The sequence below is a fragment of the Pholcus phalangioides genome, unplaced genomic scaffold (genome assembly GCF_987345545.1).
Source record: "Pholcus phalangioides strain wild (caught in Gottingen) unplaced genomic scaffold, Ppha-v1.0 ptg000009l_1, whole genome shotgun sequence".
Taxonomy (NCBI): Eukaryota; Metazoa; Arthropoda; class Arachnida; order Araneae; family Pholcidae; genus Pholcus; species Pholcus phalangioides.
Genome location: NW_028301602.1, coordinates 59,013,893 through 59,034,852, shown reverse-complemented (window position 1 = coordinate 59,034,852; position 20,960 = coordinate 59,013,893). Strand labels below are relative to the sequence as shown.

The window sequence follows — 20,960 nt, the reverse complement described above, 5'->3', positions numbered from 1 at the left end:
CGGAACAGTTCGATTAGCTCTGGTCTATCAGCCGTGAAGTGGATTAGAAAAATTATCCTTTTAAATTTATGAATTCGAGTATTTTTACATATTCAACATCCTAAAGAAACCATAAGAATCCATCGCGAATAAATCAAATAGTTTTGTCAAGTTTAACAATCATGGACACACTGATATTCATCCTCTGACCATATTGCATTTTGATAAAAATGGTTCAATGTATTGAGAAGAGAAATAAAGAAGATATCCTCTTTATTTCTCCTCTAATGGTTTAATAAAATCAAGACATTAGTGAAATCAGTTTCTTTTAACATTTTTTTCCCCATTCTCCTTCCCCCGTCTTGTTCAAGGCCTCTACCCCCCTCTAGGATCTCAGGACCCTTTCCCCTCACAGAATTGATTTTTTTTTTGAGAAAATTCGTATTGAACAAACAAGGTCGGTCTCTGGACGAGCTGAAAAGTGTTTATTGCCCCCCCCCCCCTCTTATCCTAGCTCTATGCGGAACTGTCTCGAAATCATAGGGTCCCAAGGCAAAGTAACGTTCTGGTGGCCCAAGAGCCGTAGTGTACCTTCCCTGGGTCCTGAGGCTAACATTTTTTTTTTGGGGGGGGGGGGGGGGGCCTGTTAAAAAGGAAAAAATTATGCAAAATAAGTGTACATTTTTTTGTGAGGCCCCATTCGGCTCGGGGCCCCGAGTCAGTGCCACCCTAGTTACGGCCCTGAGTGACCCCGTACTTCAAATTACAGCCTACATATTTTTCATACTTTAGAAAATCGTATTATCAGATACCTTCATGTATGCCCTCTAGTGAGGTCCCTACCGGATCATGTTCGGATGAACCCGTGCATTATGATTAAAAGGAACCATAGGCGTACGCAAAATTTTCTCAAGGGGGGTTTCAATTTTTTTCCTTCTCTGGGGGGGGGGGGTAAATGTTTTTTCCTGCAAACTAACACTATAATCTCGGCTTGAGAAGGGGTTAGAACTTCTCTTCCCCCCTTTGCGTACGCCAATGAGAGGGACCCTTTGGTTCTACGAGCAGTCCTGCTGAATTCTGAAAGAACGGGGCCGTAACGAACCAAATGGGGAGCCTCCCAATAAATGTATACTTATTTCGCATCGTTTTATTCTCAAAAGCCCCCCACCCAAGAAAATATCTTTCCCGGGAAAGTACGCTACGTGTGGCCCTGAAGAAGAAATAGTCTTTCGCACCACATTGCACTTAAAAGCTTGTGGTAAAGCTCTCTTAACCACTGTCATGGCTCACTTTCACTTGATTTTCAGTGCTCATTTAAAATACCCCATTTCCACAAGGAGCTTCATATATGGCTACCCAGTTTGGGAAATACTGTCTTAGACATGGCCCCACATCCTGTAGCGGGCCACTCGGTTAGACTTTTAACGGGCCCCCTTCTGTAATTTATAGCGTGAAAAAGCAAAAAAAAATTATAACCATCCCAGGCCCTCCCTCCCCTATGTGGGGGGCCATGGTCTTAGACAAGCAATGGGTAGCCCATGAGAATACGGTTCAACAAGTCACCTAAGTTCGAATTAATGTCTTTTTCTTATCATTTGGAACCAATATTCTAAATTTTAAATACCTATACCTATACCTAGGGGATGGCCACTTTATGTGATTTTTTAAGAAATATGGCAGCATATATTAATAATCCAAAGCTTCTGTTTATGAGAAAAATTTGCTCTTTCTTCCCTCTCTACTCACTAAATTTTACTGAAATAAAAATTACGTTTGTCAATCTTTACACACTCTCAACGAGAACATCATATTAAGAGAAATGACAAATATTGCTCCTAACTTTATTGGCATTGTAATGATATAAGACGTTCCAATCAATTGTTGTGCTGTCACAAGAGAAAATAATATTTTCCCTTCGGAACATATATTCTTCTCTGAAATTTTTTTTTTTTGCTAAGAGGAATTCAATGAAATTCAGCAAATCATTGCTATATACATGTATGTAATAATTTCATTTCAAATAATATATCATCAAAAACAATATTTTTTTCACACTTTATTGACCAAAAAAACCAAAAAAAAAAAAAATATCACAGCAGAGACAAATTCAAATATTTGTTAGAAAAATCTGTATATAAACATAAAAAAAACTACACTACAAATATTACATTTGATCATAATAGTCAACTGAAATGAAAGTGTGTGAAGAACTTTTCAAACCAGCTGAACTGAATACATGAAAAAAAAATGAGAAACAATATTCATCCAAAAACATTGGAGTTGCAAACTTTAACTTTGAAAGCAACGTAATATATCTAAGTAGTAGTAATAGAAGTCGTGTAACCAAATATGGAAATGGTAAAATTTAGAAGCCTTACACAAAGCATGTAAAATATAATTATGATAAATAGAAAAACGAAAATTTCATCTATCCCAAGTTTTTAATTTTAATCATTATTTGTGTTGAGCTTTGAGTGTCGATAAATGTGTGTGCATCACATTGTAGTACATATTGGTGATGAAACTAAAGTTAATACTTTTATAATTAATCTCATGTCATCAAATATTGTTCAAAACAAATTTAAATAACTAGGAAGAGGCATTATTTTGAAACGTGTATTAAAAAAAGAAAAAAAATGACTAGGAAGCTTCAATTTAGCGCCATCTTGGTGTCTGTTTTTCTTTAGCTCTGGCTCCAAGGCGAGCAGAATCGCTTTTACCTTTACCACCATCTTTGTCTGCATTGGTTTCAGTCGCTGATTCTTCATCACATCTAAGATAATTTTGTATAAAATATAGAGGCCATCATTATACATGAAAAGGTAAAGATTTCACAAAACACTAATTGAAAGGTGTATTATCATTATCATCATTACCATGGAAAACTTTGCATTCTACGTAGCTAGGCGGAAAGTAAGAGTTAAATTTTATATATGGGCAATTGTAAGTGAACCAAATTGTCTTGCTTCATAAACATGTTAAGTCTGCACTTTATCCATCTTTTAAAATTCCTAGTGTGTACTTTATGTCTACTAAAATTACTACCTCTTGGAAATTGTAGAAAAAAAGTTTAAATGCTTATACAGTGGAATCTTTGTAAGATTGAAACAAATAAATTGCTGCTTCGTGAATATATGGACATCTAAAGAGATGACTGCCCAAATGTAGGTAGCTCGATTGTTTTCAATTATGCCTATGGGTACTCTCTAGACCAGCGTTTCCCAACCTTTTGAAGTTCGCGGCACCCTTGGGAATAATATTAAAAACTTAATAATCACAGTACATCAATAGAGTTTTGTTCGATAAATCACAGTAAAAATATGTCAATAGAGTTTTGTTTGATTAATCATTAATGTGAAACTTGTGATTTATGCTTAGAGCACAGATATCAGACCTTACAGTAGGCAACGAAACACGTAAATTGTCCTCAAGGTCTTGCAGTCTATTTTTTGCTTTGCATTTTATTGCCGCCATAGCAGAGAAGGTTTGCTTGTATAGATATCAGTTGAAAAGGGTAAAAATGTGTTAATTGCTTTCTTTGTTAGATTAGGATACTCCTCTCACAGTCCAAGCCAAAAACAGCCATAGACACTTCAGTCTTGGTGAACTTACATTTGAATGTGGAATTGGCGCAAAGATAAATAAATTCATCTCATTCGCAAGCAGACAAATCTATTTCCTCTGCATTGTTTGCGAAATCAAACGGTGAGACAACCCAGTCGAGATTCTCAGTGGAAAAGATGGAAAGTACATATCTATTGCATTTGACAATGTTTGTTTGCACGTGTTGACAAATGAGGTCTTTCAGCTTATCCAAAGGCGATGTCACTATCTGCTATTACTACGTAAATTTCAACAGCTGGCTGATGCAAAGATAAATCAAAGAAAAAAACTCAACTGGCCTTGCAGGAAATCGAACCCACGTCCTCTCATATGCTGGGTGAGCGCCCTAGACCACTAAACTACAAAGAAAACGAATCCTCTTTCCTTAGAGCTTGTGGCCACTGAGTGGGGCCGTACATGGACAGCCAGACCTAACTCAGGCCAAAGTTCACATTGCTGACACTGCCATCATATGGCGACTTATACGATAAGTCTATCATGCATGAGAGTGATTAATTCGACTTAATTTATTTTAAGACCTTAAGTGGATGTAATATTTTTTATTTATCTCCATAATATCTCACGGCATCCCTTAGCAGATATTGCGGCACCCTATGGTTGCGGGGCACACCGGTTGGGAATCACTGCCCTAGACCAATCTGAAAACAGATCACACTTTAAACTCTAATATTTTAGAAAAGATACAGGTAAAAAGTCAGTGGCATCTACAGATACATCTTGAGAAAAATTCAACAATACCCAACTGCAATGAATAAACCTTCAACTAGGTTTAGAAAGCATGCTCACGTCTAAACTTAAGGCTGTGTCCAGAATAAAAGAAAGCGCCAAAACCATAAACCTCAAAAATATTTTTTTCGGGATATAAGATGTTTCAATTTATTTCACAGGAAATTGTATGAAGTCCAAGAAGGGGATCTCCCCATCCAGAAATGTGAAAAATACCTAATATGACACAATGAAGTTTACTATACTATTTGTCTGGTTATCGTCACCCACTTTCGCCTGAGAAATTTCTGGCTAGGGTCCTAATGAAACCTATTGTTAGTTCCAAAAAATTTGTTATGAAGGGAGGTTGGCAACTGAATACGGATTATCACTTATGAAGGGTTCACTGTATGCTGTTTTTTTTTGCTTTTTTTGTAAACACAATCAAATATCAAGTATTTGGTATTGGCTTGTTAGATGTTTTCAGACACATTCATTACACTTCACGCACTATGAGTTGAGAAAAAACTCAGTTTAAAAAATTGGTTGCAGATGGCAGCACTACACATAACAAGCATTGCACAGAAACAAACTTCACAGAAGGTTCACTATACATACACACACACATTCCAACATGCACCAATTCGTTAGAAGTTCCACAGAGGAATATGGACAAGGTGCATGTCTGGTTTAGTAGTAGTAGTAGACACATTCCCAAAAAAAGTGTGCCATGCAACATATCACACATCAGTATATCCTGATGTGTGATCACATATCCCTTTCATACCCATTACTAACAAAAGTAGAGGTTTTTCCTCACTGTAGATATTCTTTTTTAACTGTAGGGAGTTCAGCCTTCACTTCAATGATAACACACACATAATCCTTGAAGTCAGGGCTAAACTTCCAAAAAGGTTAAAAAAAAAAGCTATTTAGAGTGAGAAAAATCAACTCGAACGTTTGTGTGTACAGGGGCTGAAAAGGTTATTGAAATGAAGAGGGAATAAAAACATATTTACAATAGCTGAAAATTTCCGAGATTTGCTGCATCAGGTGTCTTATTCCATTTGACACTAAAGGGGAAAAAAAAGATACGAATCATTCTGTGACTAAGTTACCAAAATTTCCTATACAGTAGACTCCCAACAATCCAGCCTAGTGTCATGGAATGGCAAGCCAGATAATAAAAAAGCTGGATAGGCCAGAGATCTATGAATGCTTATTTCTACTCTAATCATACTATTAGAAACACCTTTTTCATACAAAAACTTGCTTTTAGTATACTTTTTAGTATAGGCTGTGGTACTTGATGAATGTTTATTACATGCTGTACTGTGTGTGTACATTTTAAACATTTATTACAGAAAAAAGAGGTCCAAGAATAAAAACTTCAAGATAAATTTTATGTCTAACTTAATAGCAGGAAGCATAGAATCATATTACTGTACAGTACGGATACATACACTTTTAAAATGAACAAAACATTAACATAAAATGTAGGCTTAATACATACAAAATTATTTAATCTTGAATCCTATTGTACTGTTAATTGATGAATGATTACACGAATGTGAAAAAAAGTAATATTGTAATTCATTAATATATTATTATGTTTTAACTAGACTTGATAGTCATGAGCTGAATGGTCAGAGTCTATTGTGCTTAGATATGATAGCAATTTGAAAACAAGATCAAGGGATAAAAAACAAAATTTTTCCATAAATACAAAAAAATGCCTATAATATTTAATTTTTCTTAACTAATAAGAAACAAATTTAATAATCTCATTATTTCATAATCTTATTTACAAACTCTGTGAAACTGAAAGATTTGAAAATTTATAAATGCCAATTATAATGAGAAATTAGAAAAAAAAACAACCTATGCTTGGCTGATTTGAAAAAATTTGAACACAACAACAAGGATTGTCCATAATTATATTTTTTTTACCAGTGCTGATCATCAAACTGAATGCTTAAGAATTATTTTCAAGTGATGAAATAGAATGCACCTGAAATACCACTCACTCTGGATATTCGCCATTAACTAAACAGATATTCAGTATATCATCAACAAGCTTCTGCTTCATAATCCTATCATTGGCAGTAGTAGCCGTCAGAGAAGGAGAAGCGTTCACTTCTATCAGCCAGGGTTTCAGATCATCTCCTATTATGATATCATACCTAAAAACATAAGAATTTCACTGAATGAGTGAAATGTTACTACTTTCAAACTACAGATGTTCAAAATGTTTCAACTTAATGAACAAAACATTTTCTATTCATAGCAATATCATAGGGAGACTTACCCATAGCATTCAAAACAATGCCTATCACTCACCATTACACCCTATAAATGGAAACAATGTTGATAAAAATGATGCTCACACAATAAAATTCCCATTAAAAAAATTGACCATCAATTTCCGATACAGAACAAAATCTATAAGTATAAGCAACTCATTTTTTTCTCACATTGTCTTACCATGAATGTTGCACTTGAATGTGAAATAATATGAAAAATATTAATAGTCATTATTTTATACTGACTTGTATCTGAAAAAATACAATATCAGCTGGGATTAAAAAAAAATTGCACCAAATACACACTATAAAAACCTACTTGAAAGAAAATTACTTACAGCTACTGCTTTGAGAGAGTGGCGTATGAGCTGCTTGATACTTTCAAACAGTCTGTCTGTCACCTACAAAAAAATTAAAATAAAAATTTGACATATCCTGAAAACTACATTTTTATCAGATATGACTGCAACTTTGCATAGGTAAAATATTCACCTCTTTCCCTCTGGTCCCTTCTACGTACAACTGAAGATTTTGAATGGTCCATTTACCCCCATGTACACTGTTGTACTCATCCTGCGAACAATAACAATGAAAGTTTTTAAAAAAATTGAATTTTTTTTTTTTTGGTAATTGAACCTTATTTATGATTTTACATTTTCTCTACTTACCGCTTGCTTCTGTACTGAAACATTTGTCAGGTGAACAAACATATTATCTAGCTCACTGACACTACCTGAATATTTGACATGGCAAAATCGACAGAACCCAAGGCGATATCTGAAAAAAAAAAGTAAAACAATTAAATAAAATTATCACTGACTTGTCTCATAAATATTTGTTATATGTGCATATTGAATATTTGCCTTATAAATATGTGCACTAATATAAACCAATAAATGGTTATTTGTATTAACGTTGTTTCCCCAAAGGTTTTAAATTTTTAAAAACACAAAATATGATTTTAAGCAAACAACATTGGTGCTATTTTACTACACCTGATATTTCTGTACTTTGCTATTATGACCTTCTAATATGTAACCTTTAAATGATTCAAAAAGAAATATAGAAATTATAATAACTAGAAGATTAAAAATCTCACATGTAAGCTTTAAGAGGCCTAAAAGAAGTCACCAAAACATAGATGCGTAAATCAAATTTCTTTCCACCAATCAAGAGTGGTTTGTCAATGTACCTTGATATTACATAGGATTCTTTAACAACGGCTGGATTGAAACTGCAAATATATACATATATATATATATTTGTTAGCGCATATAACATTGAAACTGCAACTTATAGACCATACAATTGTGCATAAGTACTCTGAAATAGATTCGGATGATTTTACACGAGATTCAAAACAGGGCTTGAGAGATCTGAAAAAGTTAAGTGAATTTCTTAGGAGATCCAGTTTTTCCTTTTTCAAGAAAAACTGCTCAAAACATTTTTTTTTTCTCCAAGACTTTCTGACCCCCCTAAATGTTGGGAGATATGCTGATATAAATAAAAAAAAAATTTCATTGTTCTCGGAATCTGATTCAGTAATCACACATACAAGCTTATGTGCCAATAACAATTTTTTAGTCACTATGGCAACCAAGGGTGCCAATAACAATTTTTTAGTCATCAAGTCAAGCCTTGATTTAAGAAATTTAAAATTTCACTTATTAGTGATTAGACGTTAGATTCAATGCTTTGACTGAAACAAAAAGAAGACAAAACAAACATCGGTTTGAAAACCCTGGTAAATGGTAAGAAAGTACAATAGTTTTACAGAACTGAGAAGATTTACACAGATTAAAACTACTTCCATTTTGGAAATTACATTGCATAAAGAAAACATCATATTGAATTGTACTTACCTTGAACTATCTCTAGACCATTTCTTTAGCTGTGACAATTTATTGATCAAAAATATCCCAACACCTTGTGCTGAAAAGACAGTAAAAAAAATTTAATAATTAAAAACTTTCTCCTACACTTGCTAATCAAACAAAATTAACTCGCCTTCCTGGGAAGCCATTGAGAATCTTTACAGCTGAACATTTTGTTCCTGGATGTATTATTTTAAAATTAAAAGAAAACAATCAATTATCTGTGGATAAAAATGTTTAATTTCAGTCTTATACAAATACAATGCTACAACAATGCTTGTCATCCAATGCAAACATATTCAAAAAATGAAGCGTCTCTTCATAACTCAAACCCCATGTGCAAATAAGGACACGTGTAGCTCTTCTCTGTGCCCCTTCAACCAAGTCTATGTCCCTCTGAAGTTATGGTCTCCAAAATCTTACAGCATACTCGTCCAGGACGAACTAAGCCACTCGTCAATGGGAATTCCCCAAATCGGTGACCCTAGTTGCATCTGGGATAGTGACACCATTCAACTCGTAAGAGAACCGTGGGTTGTTCGAACCAAAATGAGCCACCATGCACTTGTCAATGCTAAACGTCATGCTCCATTCATTTTTCCATGCTGCAATTCTATTTAAGTTGGTCTGGAGCAACTTAAACAGGCTTTGATTCCCGATCGTCCTAACGCTTTGATTCCCGATTACTTCCATTAGCTTCACGTCATCTGTGAATTTGCTAGCAATCCCATTGATACCCTGATCGAGTTTACCGATAGAAAGTGTAAAAAGTATGGGGCCAAGGACAGTTCCTCGAGGAACTCCACTTGTGACGCCTGTCCAACCAGAGAATTTCCCATTCATGATAACTCGTTGTGACCTATCTCTTAACCACAATTCTATCCAATTCAGCAAGTTATCCCCAATACCAATCTCGTGTAAATGCTTCAAGAGTTTACCATGTTGGACCCGATCGAATGCCTTCTGGAAATCAAGGTAAACAACATCTACATTTTTACCTTTACCCAAAGTCTTCATCACGTGATCATAGAAGCAAAGGATTGATTGATTGATGACTGCTCACGCCCAGAGCTGTTGTGCAAGACATCTTCCTCTCTTCACCTCCTACAAGGCTGAGTCGTGTCTAGAAGCAAAGGAGGTTAGTCACACATGACTTCCCCTTCCTGAACCCATGCTGATTCTCCGACAATACATTATTCTTATCTATCCACTTCACAAAATGCATTTTGATAATAATTTCCAAAATTTTCGGGAGGGAGCTCGTCAAACTCACTGGATGATAATTGGATACAGCTTCTCCACTACCCTTCTTAAATATTGGAACAACATTAGCAAGTTTCCAATTCCTTGGGACGATACCCTCAGCAACACTACTTTCCTGTATATATGTGCAACTGGCCCCAACAATTCATTACCACATTCCCTGAGGACCCTGGGATAGATATCATCTGGCCCTGGTGCTTTCTTGCACATACATTTTTTAAAAGATTTAGGACCCCCACGCCTTTCATTTTGAATATAGTTGAGGATTTTATTACCCCCCATGCAACATCTGTATATTGAATATTATTATCTCCATTAAAAACTTGAAAGCACTACACATGCCTACATTGCATGTTGGCATAATCTCTACTGTCTTATAAAAATTTAATTGCTTCTAAAAATCCACATTCTTGATAACTTATGATTTCATTGATTTCCCTCATTTTAATGATAACCCAAATTTAACAATAAGTTTTGCTCCACTCAGAAAAACTTCAAACAACATGATATTTAAAGGGGGCAAAAAATAATGAATGAAAACAAATAAACCTTACATTTTCCACATGGTTTCATGATCCAAGTGCTGGATGGATTTTTTCTGAATTCTTCAACAAACATGTTGTAATCGGCAGGAAGTATGAAAGTACATGGGATGAAATCTTATGGAAAGATAAATGATAACTAAATTAAAGCCTATCTTATGTTGACATATTTTAACCGCTATCAGTGCATAAGTTATAACTTCACTTTAGCAATGATTAAAGAACACAAGAGGGTTAAAGTTCCAGTACCTAAGTGAACATATTTCCCATTTTCATCTTTCTCTGCTAGAGGACTGTTTTCTCGTTCCAGTTCTCTCCTGTACCGTTTTATGTTACGAACCATCAAATCTTTTCTTGTCAACTCATAGTGGTTAGGGTAATGGTTTATGATTCTATGTGAAAAAAAAAATAAGGCGTAAAATAATTTTCAGAAACATAATCCTTTATTCCAGCATTTCTCAACAGACTAGAGGTGGCCCACAGGCAGACTGAATTATTTTAATTCTAACTATATATATATAAATGAAAATTTTTTTATCGATACTAGTAATATTCTAATGGATTCAAATTTAAAAAAATTAGACCTTCATACTTAGGGTAACCATATCTAATCAAAGGAAACACTTGAAATTGCACTATTAAATATGAAGTAAATTATAACCAAAAAATTCAATTTATGACAATTTATTTGCTAAAATTGCTGAAAAGGCAAAAAATAAAGGATTGCTGAAAATTGCAGGAAGCTAAAACGTATTTCGTGAAAAAGAAACATTCATTACTGCGGACCACTTTCATTATGGGAAATTATGATCTGAAATACGGCAAAATATGGGAAAAAAGTGCCAATTATTATCACCAAAAACATTGCCATAAATTGGCGAAATCCACCAACTGTTGCTGAAAATTGCAGAAAATTATGAATCAGCAGAAAAGTGGACTACTAGGACTCATAGTGAATTGAAATGTAGTTCACAACAGAAATGTTGAACATGACAAAATATGTAAAATATAAGATGAGTATTTATATTCGTAGTCGTAATTATAATACTATAATTTATATGTTATGAAAGTTATCTTCATTCACCATTTTAAGTAAAGAGTGAAAATTCAAATAAGCTTTGTTAAAAAAAAGACAATTGTATGAAATCTAAACGAACAGAAGCACAGGAATATTCTGCAAAATACGTAATGGATGGGCACGCTACCCATGCTGTAAGTTAGAGGTCTATTGAATTTTCTAAGATATTTTAATAATCCTTCGATTCAGAAAGGTTGAGAAACGCTGCTCTATTCTATTGCGCTAAGATGAAAAGTTGACTGACTTCACACATTCACTGCTACTATATAAATTGAACAAACATGATCTTTGATAAAGTAGAAATTATATCACTCGCAGCACATTATATTTTTGATTTTACACAGATTTCGGTTATTGAAAAATTATACGTGCAGTAGAACCTAGGAACAAACCCACACTGAAAAATCTAAATTTCTGGATAATCAAATATACATCAATTTGGAAGTCCAGTGTTATCTATAAATTGATTGTGATTGAATACTTGCAAAAACATGAAATATTTGTATTGCAAAGTTGATAGTTATAGCAAAAACCTTCATTTAACAAAAAATTTTCTAATCCCCCAGATAAATTTGAATAAGAACAATATAAAAATCTACAATGCTTTTGTAACAAAATTTCGAAGTAATTTCTCAAACATTGCGTGTAAGCTCAAAAGCATTGTTGTTGGTTATTTGCAATTGTGAAGTCTTCATTAACATCGTCATTTTTTCCTATGGGAGAATTTTAAACTTCAGTGATGACTTCCTTGTCAGTAAAGGAAAAATTCTCACTGATGAAAGTGACATTGATTAACTGGGAGTTTCCAACACATGAGGATTGGATAGAGGGTATATTTTATACATATATTTGAAAGACATTTCTCATATAAATCTCAATATACTTTAGGAATGAAAATATTTCAATACCAAAAGCAAAAAGAATTGATATTCTTTACATTTCTGCATGATTTCAAATGCCACAAATGGTTCAGGAAGAAAAAAATCATTACCCAAAGCAATGAAAAAGAAATAAAATAAACCTACAAGAAAAAAAATTTACATTATATTACAAATATTTAAAGTTTATATGGTATAGGCCTACAGCTGATCTTCATATAGTGGAAGTCCATCATTTTCATTCATATTCACAAATGTTTCTTCTTCTACAAGCTTGTCACACCTCTGCATATAAAACTAAAATTTTGCTTCATGATTGTAAGAACTTCATTTTCAAGTACATTTGACAAGTGATTTCGACATGCAAGAAAATGTGATAACGAATTTATTTAATTTTATACTCTCTCATTGAGAAAGGGAAAAAAATGTATTTTCTTGTTAGTAAGTAAAGAACTTACTGGTTATCAGCCAGTCTGTACCCGGTTTCAACACTAAAAATATTTCTCACAGTGATAACAGATGACCTATAATTATAATTAAATTATTTCAATTTGAAACATAAGTATACATGTAAGTAACATATGTAGTACACATATGAACAGTGGCATATTTACATGGGGAGCTTAGCGAGCTATAGCCCAGGGCAGCAAATATGAGGAATGATTGGCAAAGAAAATCAGTAGGATGGGAGAAGGACGGCGAAATTTATATAACCCTCTGCCGAGACAGTAAGGGCTAGATCAGTTAATGACCAACACCATGACCAAGAGAGTTTGACAAGGCACATGAGTAAACAAAAGAGTGACCTAGGGTGGGTGTGCAAGCTTGTGAATGACAAAAAGAGTAACCAAGAGAGTGTAAAAGCATGTCAATGGCCAAAAGAGTGATCTAGAGCATGTTTGTGCAAGCTTGTGAATGACCAAAACAGTGATCTAAGTGCGTGCAAGCATGTGAATTGCCAAGAGAGTGTGAAAGCATGTCAGCTACCAAAAGAGTGACCCAGTAAAAACTGTCAGTGAGCAATCAAAAAAGTGAGCTAGAGCATATTCAAGCATGTGAATGACTAAAAAAGCAACCGGAAGAGTGTGTGAGCATGGTAGTGACCAAAAGCGTGACTTAAAAACATGGGTATATTTGCTGGAGTGGAGAAAGCCAAGTGGGTTATAGCAAAGGGTGGCAAATTTGAGGAAAAGGTAGTCAAGAAATTTAGACTAGAATGGGAGAAAGGCAGCGAAGTTCATAGATCCCGCAGGTAGCAAAACCATAAATGTGCCTCTGCATGTAAAAAGTATACATGTAGGTGGTGGTGATACAGGAACAAGACAAAACGGGAGCATACATCCAAATCTTTTTTATCCTGGAATGGCCTTAAAAACCCTGTTGTCAATTCACAATATAGGCTTACAGTTTACCTTTTCATAACCAAATTTTCGACTATGCCAAAACAGCAATATGTCGCCAACCCTCTCTGGAGTGATTTTCCTATCGCCAGTAACTCTACAAAATAGCACCAAATCGAGCTGTAAAAAAAATCGCCACCAAACAGTGGTATACTATATATTGGGGGATTTACCAAACCCTGCATTTTACTTGTGAAAAAATGGGTTGAATGAGCGAATGCTCCTTTTACGTCAGGCATCTTCAACCCGTTCCTCGCGAGCACCACGGTACTCCCTGAAGTACCCAGTGCTTGATGCTCGTGTCTGATTTTGTGCCCATGAGCACTTGATTAATGTTCCAATTAAACAACTTGAAGGAATTGTATTCAAGGATTGAAATCATCACCATTTCCTACATCTGCATGTTAAACTTGCTGTAAGAGTGCTCTTCTTTTGATGGTGGGTACAGGCAGTGCTCGCGACTGGAAAATGGTTGAAGACCTCTGCTTTACGTAAATATAGTATGCAAGGTCATATTTTCTTTAAAAAAACATAATCTCTGTAATTTTAATTGTGATTCATTTTTATCCTCATTTTTCAATGGTACTTTTGCGATGCAGTATTTTTCCACCATGAAGTATCTAACCAAACCAATGCATTAATGTGATTAATTTTGCACTTGTTTCACTCTCCCTGGATAAAAAAAAAACCTCCTTCAAAGTGATTGACCTTTGCTGCAGTAAGGCTGAATAAGAGAGGTTCTACTGTACAGGAAAATGAACAGAATAAATAAACAAAATATATAGTTTTTTTGTTTCATTGTATATTTAGATTTCAGTGTTACATGATTCTCAGAAGTATGATACAACCAACAACTCTATCTAGGTTATAGTAGTAGAGAAAACTATTAATAGGCATAGTATTTCTGATAAAAAGCATGTGAAATAGCCAAATACATGTTTTAATTAGATGTTGGTGTCACGAGAAGCTACTGGAATATTATTTGCAATTTCAGCATTAGAAAGTGCAAGATTGTGCATATGTTTGTATCCTGTATTTGTCAAAATAGTTACCATGTTAAGCATGATGACTAAACAAATCTTAATAGAATGCCGTCATATTACAGTAAAAAAAAGCAGTAGGATATTAAATTAGTAAACAAGCATGGGACATGAAATTATTGGAAATATTGAAGGTGGGGATCTCGAATCCAAAATTCTATAGGTATTATGGAGATGATGCCAAATATATATGTGTGAAGGTTTGGTTCATGGTCCAATACAAGCTTATGGCTATGTTAACAGATCAACTTCTAATATCACGTGAGTGTTTGAGAAATAGGCCCCCCATTTCAGTGTCTCTTAATGTGTGTGTTGTGGCTCCTAGGGGCATTAAGGGTGATCTGTCAGTATTGATCAGCTTGGATTTTGGTTTTTGACACAAGGACCTATACAGATCATGCTGCGCCAAACATGCTCTTAAATACAAATGTTATAGGACTAAAATGGCACTAGGTACATTATAAATTAAAAGAGTGTACATCATAAAAGAAATTATGTAAAATGTAAAATAAAAATGTAAAAACTACAATTTGTTTCATAAACCAATAGCTTTAATGAATTTAACCCTAGAATACTGACTAAAATAGGAACTGCATGTTACATATATTACTATGTTTCTGAGACTTAGAGTTAGTATTCTGGAATTAAAAATGTCAGATGCATCAAAGTGATAATTTAAAACTGTCTATATTAATATGTACTGATTCAATGTCATGAAGTGTTTTTTTTAGACAATTCTGGGTAACCACAGATAAATAATGATTAAAAGCCCTTTTACACATGTCAAGTAATCTAAAGTTGATGAGTTGTCAAGTACTAAAATCTGTTCTAACATAAGTAATCAAGTGGTAAATGCTTATTGGATAATGCAAGGCCACACCCATAGGGCCAACTTTACTAAAAAAATAAACCAGATTCTATCTACTTATTTAAATAATACCTCGACAACTGAGAACCCATATAAATAGTTCTTAACATCTTCCAAACATTTTAAAGTGTACTTGGCAACTTATAATTCAGTTAATATTTGACATGTGTAAATGGGCTTTAGGCAAGGAAGTGCAGGTGATACAAGTTTGAGAACTACTGGTGTATGTGTTGTGTATCAAATCTATATAAAATATATTAACTCACAAAGATTTCTAGAAAGAAAAACATTTCCTTTCTCTACAACACTTACCAATAAACATTCCAGTCTTCTTCTGGTCCAACTGGAAGCCATCCTCTTTTTTCGAAATTGGAAATAAGCACTGACTTGTCAAGATCACAACAATATGTTATCTGTTGCGGTGGATTACTCATATCTGATTAAAACTGTGAAAAATAAAAATAAAAGGATTAACATAAATATTTTAAATTCATCTTTATAACCATGCTTTGAACCACTATTAACTCACTCACTTATGTATATGTTATTGCCAAAGCCCAAAATCAGCCGGTTTGCGAATTGGCCAATTTCATTGTAAATTGATTGGGCTCATGTATGAATTTCAGGATTTAGCCAGCCAGTTTGTGAAGTAGCTGCAGATCCCTGGCCTTCTAACCAAATCATAGCCCACCGCTCTGTTTCAATAAATAGATATAAGCAAATGGTGGAAAAAGACTGGCCATGCTGGAAAATGTGCATGTATGGGTTGTGAATCTAATGTGAAGCTTGTTTCTGTGTAATGCTTATCATGGTGCTGCCATCTGCTATCAAATTTTTTAACTATGAGTGAAGTGTATTGCATTGAAGTGAAGGTTGTATAATTGTACCATTGTAGACCTGTTGCTCTGTGATGAGACTTTTTAATGGGGAGATTGGCACACATTCACGCCTTGAAGTTGGGAACCAGAAAACCAACTTTCGCCGACCACCACTGTGGTGTCAGTGGGTTTAAAATCCGGGTCCTCGGGATGGAAGATCCTGGGCTAAAGTCTGGCAAGAAGCAGCATGATCCAAGATCATCCAATTTTTAATTCTTTTTTCGTGATAATTATGTCCATGTTAGTTATAACAAGCTATCACAGTCACAATACGGTAATATACAAGGGCGTACCCAGGATCTGAACTAGAGGGGACAACTCACTGGTACTACATTGATACGTCTATGGTGGGTGTGAATTACTACACTTCAATTTCTCTTCTAGTGGGGAGCAGCTGCTTCCTCCCTGGGTATACCCATGGTTCTTATATATTTAAAAAAAAAAAAAATCTATATATATTTATATTATCTATATATATTTATATATTATCTATATATATATTTTAAAAAAAAACTTATAATATGAACAGTTTTTCCTCTGAATTTGTTTTTGCCTTCACTCATCACACGAAGCTCATTCAATACAGTTAACTATATAGGCCTATAGCCATGTATCACACATTGGCGACGAGAAAATGTAGAGCCCTCTCACATCAGCGCATTAAACATCGGCCAGGGATCTGCAGCCACTTCGCGAATTGGTCGGCCAAAGCCCGAATCATTTCTGAAAATCGGACTCTGACCAATTCGCGAATTAGCCGTACTTGGGGGGGTTCGGCAGTTTAACTATTACTGTATGTAAGATTCAAGTGTTTCATTTTAAAAAATCGAATCTTCTCTGAGATATAAGGGCTCTTCAAGAATTACCCTTTCTTTTCCATTCATCTTGCAAAAAAGAACTTTTTTTTCGCCAGTGTTATTAGCAACATTATGATTATCAATTATTTAAGTTCAATTAATCAATTTATTAAACATTTATTGACAAGTGGATACAGCTCAATATGTTTTCAATACCCAATTTTTTATCAGTGAAAATAACAGAATCAATCAATTGCTGAAGAAATACAAGATTTGATGGGTCACAAACACGTGGGAAAATCAAATATAAAATCTCAATCATTTCACAGTTTCAGTTCCAGGAAGCGGTAAAAATTATACACAGCTTGTTGTTTATGAAGTTGCACAGTAAACACGTTGCTGCATATATCGTTTGAACACATTTTGTCGTAATTAATTGTGAGGGAAGTATTAGTTGACTATATTTTATCAAGAAAAATAAGGAATTGTGATCCATCCTATATTGGACATTTTCAATCCCCGCACAAAAATTGTAACATATTGCCAGTTGTTAGATGAATTATATTGAAAATGATTTATTTCATATTACTAAAATATTCCATAGTTTGAAAATAAGGGCTACTACAAATCATAATGAATTAAAATGTGCTCAATTAATGATGTGACCATACGTTCCCTATTTTCTGGAAGGACTTTCAGTTTTGGATTTCACAATTTTCACGTAATTTTGACACTGAGTGTTAAAGAAAGATCTATACTATAGCACAGTGAATTTTGACCATTCCGACTTCTTTATTAAAATTTTCCGTTTTTCTCAAGTACAGTGGAATTTCGGTTAACGAGCGGTTTGGTTTACAAGCATTTGCATAACGAGCAAACGTTTTGAACAAATTTTGACTCGACTCGGTTAATGAGCGATGATTCGCATTACGAACAAAAATGCGCTTTGTTCATTTATTTTCACGTCATCACAACCCAGTTGATAGTTTTTAGCTTTCGCCCACACACGTGTTATGGAATTTCGGATAATATTCTCCCCGAAGTTGCCGATAAGCGTGCCTCACTCGAAAAATTAACACACGCGCGAGTATGAATACTTACGATGCGAAACTAGATGTAGCATTATAACCATGCGTACGTGCGCTTGGAGAAAACTGCGGGCTGATTTGCATTATTGAACGTGACTTTGAAAGGCTAGCTCATGAGCAGGAACCACTACTTGTCCAAGAGATTGTGTGATTGGGGGGAAGACCATGGGGGTGCATGAGGATGTCATTCAAGAACCAGTGGTGGAAATGTCTAGGAGTTGACGGTAGATGAATGGATTTCTTTTGCACGCACCACCAAGAGTTTATGGACGGTATCTCATCTGAGGAAGAGAGAAGTAAGAAGATGTCCCCCACATAAAATAAGATTATAGAAATGTGGGGAATCTGTGCAAAACTTTGTAGAAAAGAACCACCCCAACAAAGTTGTAGCAGTGTGCGAGCAATGAATCTGTCCAACGAACACTGCAATTTCTCATTTCCTAGAAATCCTTAAAAGAAGGCAAAAGCAAGTGTCATTGGATAAGGCTCTTTTTCAAAGTCATGCAAAAAAAAAATAAGTTTGCAAAAACAAGGAATCTGTAAATTGTCCTAAACGACAGTCCTCTTCTCTCTCGTCGTTTAGAGTAAGTTAATATTCAAAAATGTTTGTAAACATTATCGTATTGTATGTTTATTTATGGAGTTATATTATTGTGTCTAATTATTGATTGAATGCCGTTTTTATTAGTCATTTTTATGTGAATGACTAATTGTGGAACGAGTTAGTCGCGTTTCCATTATTTCCTATGGGGAAGTTTGATACAAATAATGAGCTATTCGGATAACGAGCACGTTGACAGAACGAATTAAGCTCGTTAACCGAAGTTCCACTGCATTTCCAACGAAGCCTGCTTCAATTTTTATTCTTTTGAAAAAAGAATATTATTCATAAGAATATTGTTATTATTCATAATATTATTCAAAGAAATCAAAGATTAAAATCATTTTTCAACTCTCGAATTATATTATGATAATTGTCAACTGTGAATAAAAATATTCACATATCCCATATATTTGCCAAGTTAAATGTTTTCATTTAGGAATTTTATTTTAATCACTGCAATTTGCTGTAATGCTTCATTTTCCGCCATTGGCGAATTTTCAGTAGTTTCGGAAAGACAAATGGTTATTTATGGAGATGAAAATATTACAAGGAAAGTTCAACTCTGTCCCATGGGGGGACTCGAACCCCGATCTCTCGCTCGCCGGACGAGTGCTCTAGCATGTAAGCTCTGGAAACAGGTAGGTCATTTCAACCTTGGAGCGTATAAATATGTTGAAAGGTTCCATACGGGATCCTTTCAACATATTTATACGCTCCAAGGTTGAACTATTCTGTTTCCATAGCTTAGATGATAGCGCACTCGTCCGGCAACCGAAAGACAGAGATTCGAGTTCTCCTGTCGGGGCAGAGATGAATTTTCTTCCTTTTAATATTCATCTCCACAAATAACCAGTCTCTATGAATCTTGTATTAACAAGTGGAGAGGACATTTTTCTATATATGTTTCAGCAATACAGCTGACAACTTTTCTTACCTTTGGCATCATTTTTGGCAAGTTCCAGTATTTTAAATCCCAATTTCCCCAGCATTTTTGTTGCAAGTAGTAAAAATTATTTTCATTCGCAATGTCAGTTGAAATCACAATTGAAGTGTCTTCCTTGAAGATACGGTATAAAAAAAATTCATTCCAATTCAATATAATTTCTGGGAATTATACTGAGGTGAACTTCGGAAAAAAGTTTCATTGCCTTATCGGGAATTGAACCCAAAGCCTTTTGCAAGCCGAGCTCGCGCACTGATCATTACACCGCAGATGCGTGGTCTCCTCTCGTTTAAAATACGCATCATAACGTGACTTGATGAATTTCTTGGTTAACGAATGGCTTCCAAGTGATGGCAGTAGAGATATGGTTTTTTTTTCTCGTCACACCTGTTTTTCAGCATGGCTCAGGTGTTCTTCAACTGCTGAAATCTCTTCATTGAGACAGCAGCGGACCATGATCTGGATAGGAGGAGATGAAGGTCCACTCTGTAGAATGATAGTCAGTACACTTTCCCACTCGCGATGCGAGGATCCGGGTTCGAACCCCACAGTGGTGGTCGGCTGAAGTTGGTTTTCTGTGGTTCCTAACTTCAAGGCACGAATGCGAGCCGATCTCCCCGATAAAAAGTCTCGCCACAGAGAGCAACAGACCTACAATGTTACAAATATTCAATCATTACACTTCACTCACAATTTGAAGTATAGATGGCAGCACTGAAATATCATACACAACACTAGCTACACACTCAGACTGTTAGGTGTACACACTCACTTTGTTCCAGACTCTGCCACGAAACTGGGCTGGAAGAGATCTCGGCAACGGGATAAGTCCGGTGGCAGAGAGACCCTGGCGTTCATTCAGTACACTTTCCCTATTTGCTAGCTGTCCTGTGTATCTTATACAAGATCCTTTTGCAGTTTCTTTCCTCCAAGCTCACCTTCACATAATATCTACAAATTTTATTTATTTGATGTATCGTGGGAAAAGAAAAAATGATTATCCATCTCTATTTTCATACAGTCAGGATGACAATTTTTGTTGCGAATGGTTTGTACCCCACCGTCTCCGCAGTAGTGATTGGTCGAAGTTCGTTTT

At 35.0% G+C, this 20,960-nt stretch overlaps 1 protein-coding gene across 3 annotated transcripts; it reads right to left on the bottom strand.

Moving 5' to 3' along the window:
- Positions 1 to 2,014: 2,014 nt before the first annotated feature.
- Positions 2,015 to 17,759, bottom strand: TTLL1B (Tubulin tyrosine ligase-like 1B). 3 transcript variants are annotated; one of them, XM_089236670.1, is made up of 14 exons: positions 17,446 to 17,759; positions 15,867 to 16,000; positions 12,705 to 12,770; positions 10,540 to 10,682; positions 10,303 to 10,407; positions 8,474 to 8,543; positions 7,711 to 7,845; positions 7,280 to 7,388; positions 7,104 to 7,184; positions 6,950 to 7,012; positions 6,617 to 6,657; positions 6,336 to 6,491; positions 5,328 to 5,381; positions 2,015 to 2,752 (listed from the first exon to the last, which is right to left on the bottom strand). In XM_089236670.1, exons 2-14 carry the CDS (start codon positions 15,986 to 15,988, stop codon positions 2,635 to 2,637), a joined length of 1,263 nt encoding a protein of 420 aa, XP_089092796.1. In that variant the 5' UTR covers positions 15,989 to 16,000; positions 17,446 to 17,759; the 3' UTR covers positions 2,015 to 2,634. The 3 variants fall into 3 exon arrangements, with proteins under 3 accessions (XP_089092796.1, XP_089092797.1, XP_089092798.1); XM_089236671.1 differs by having other exon boundaries at positions 17,299 to 17,624; XM_089236672.1 differs by lacking the exon at positions 5,328 to 5,381 and having other exon boundaries at positions 2,030 to 2,752; positions 17,446 to 17,623.
- Between the last annotated feature and the right edge of the window lie 3,201 nt (positions 17,760 to 20,960).

Bases quoted from the DNA above. Each gene is read 5' to 3' on its own strand.
- TTLL1B (XM_089236670.1), bottom strand. From the start codon at position 15,988: ATGAGTAATCCACCGCAACAGATAACATATTGTTGTGATCTTGACAAG. The intron at 8,544-10,302 runs GTAAGGTTTATT...CTGTCTTTTCAG, and splicing joins CATGAAACCATGTGGAAAAT to CACAAGGTGTTGGGATATTT. The intron at 6,658-6,949 runs GTAAGTAATTTT...TTCCATTTATAG, and splicing joins ACTCTCTCAAAGCAGTAGCT to GGTGTAATGGTGAGTGATAG.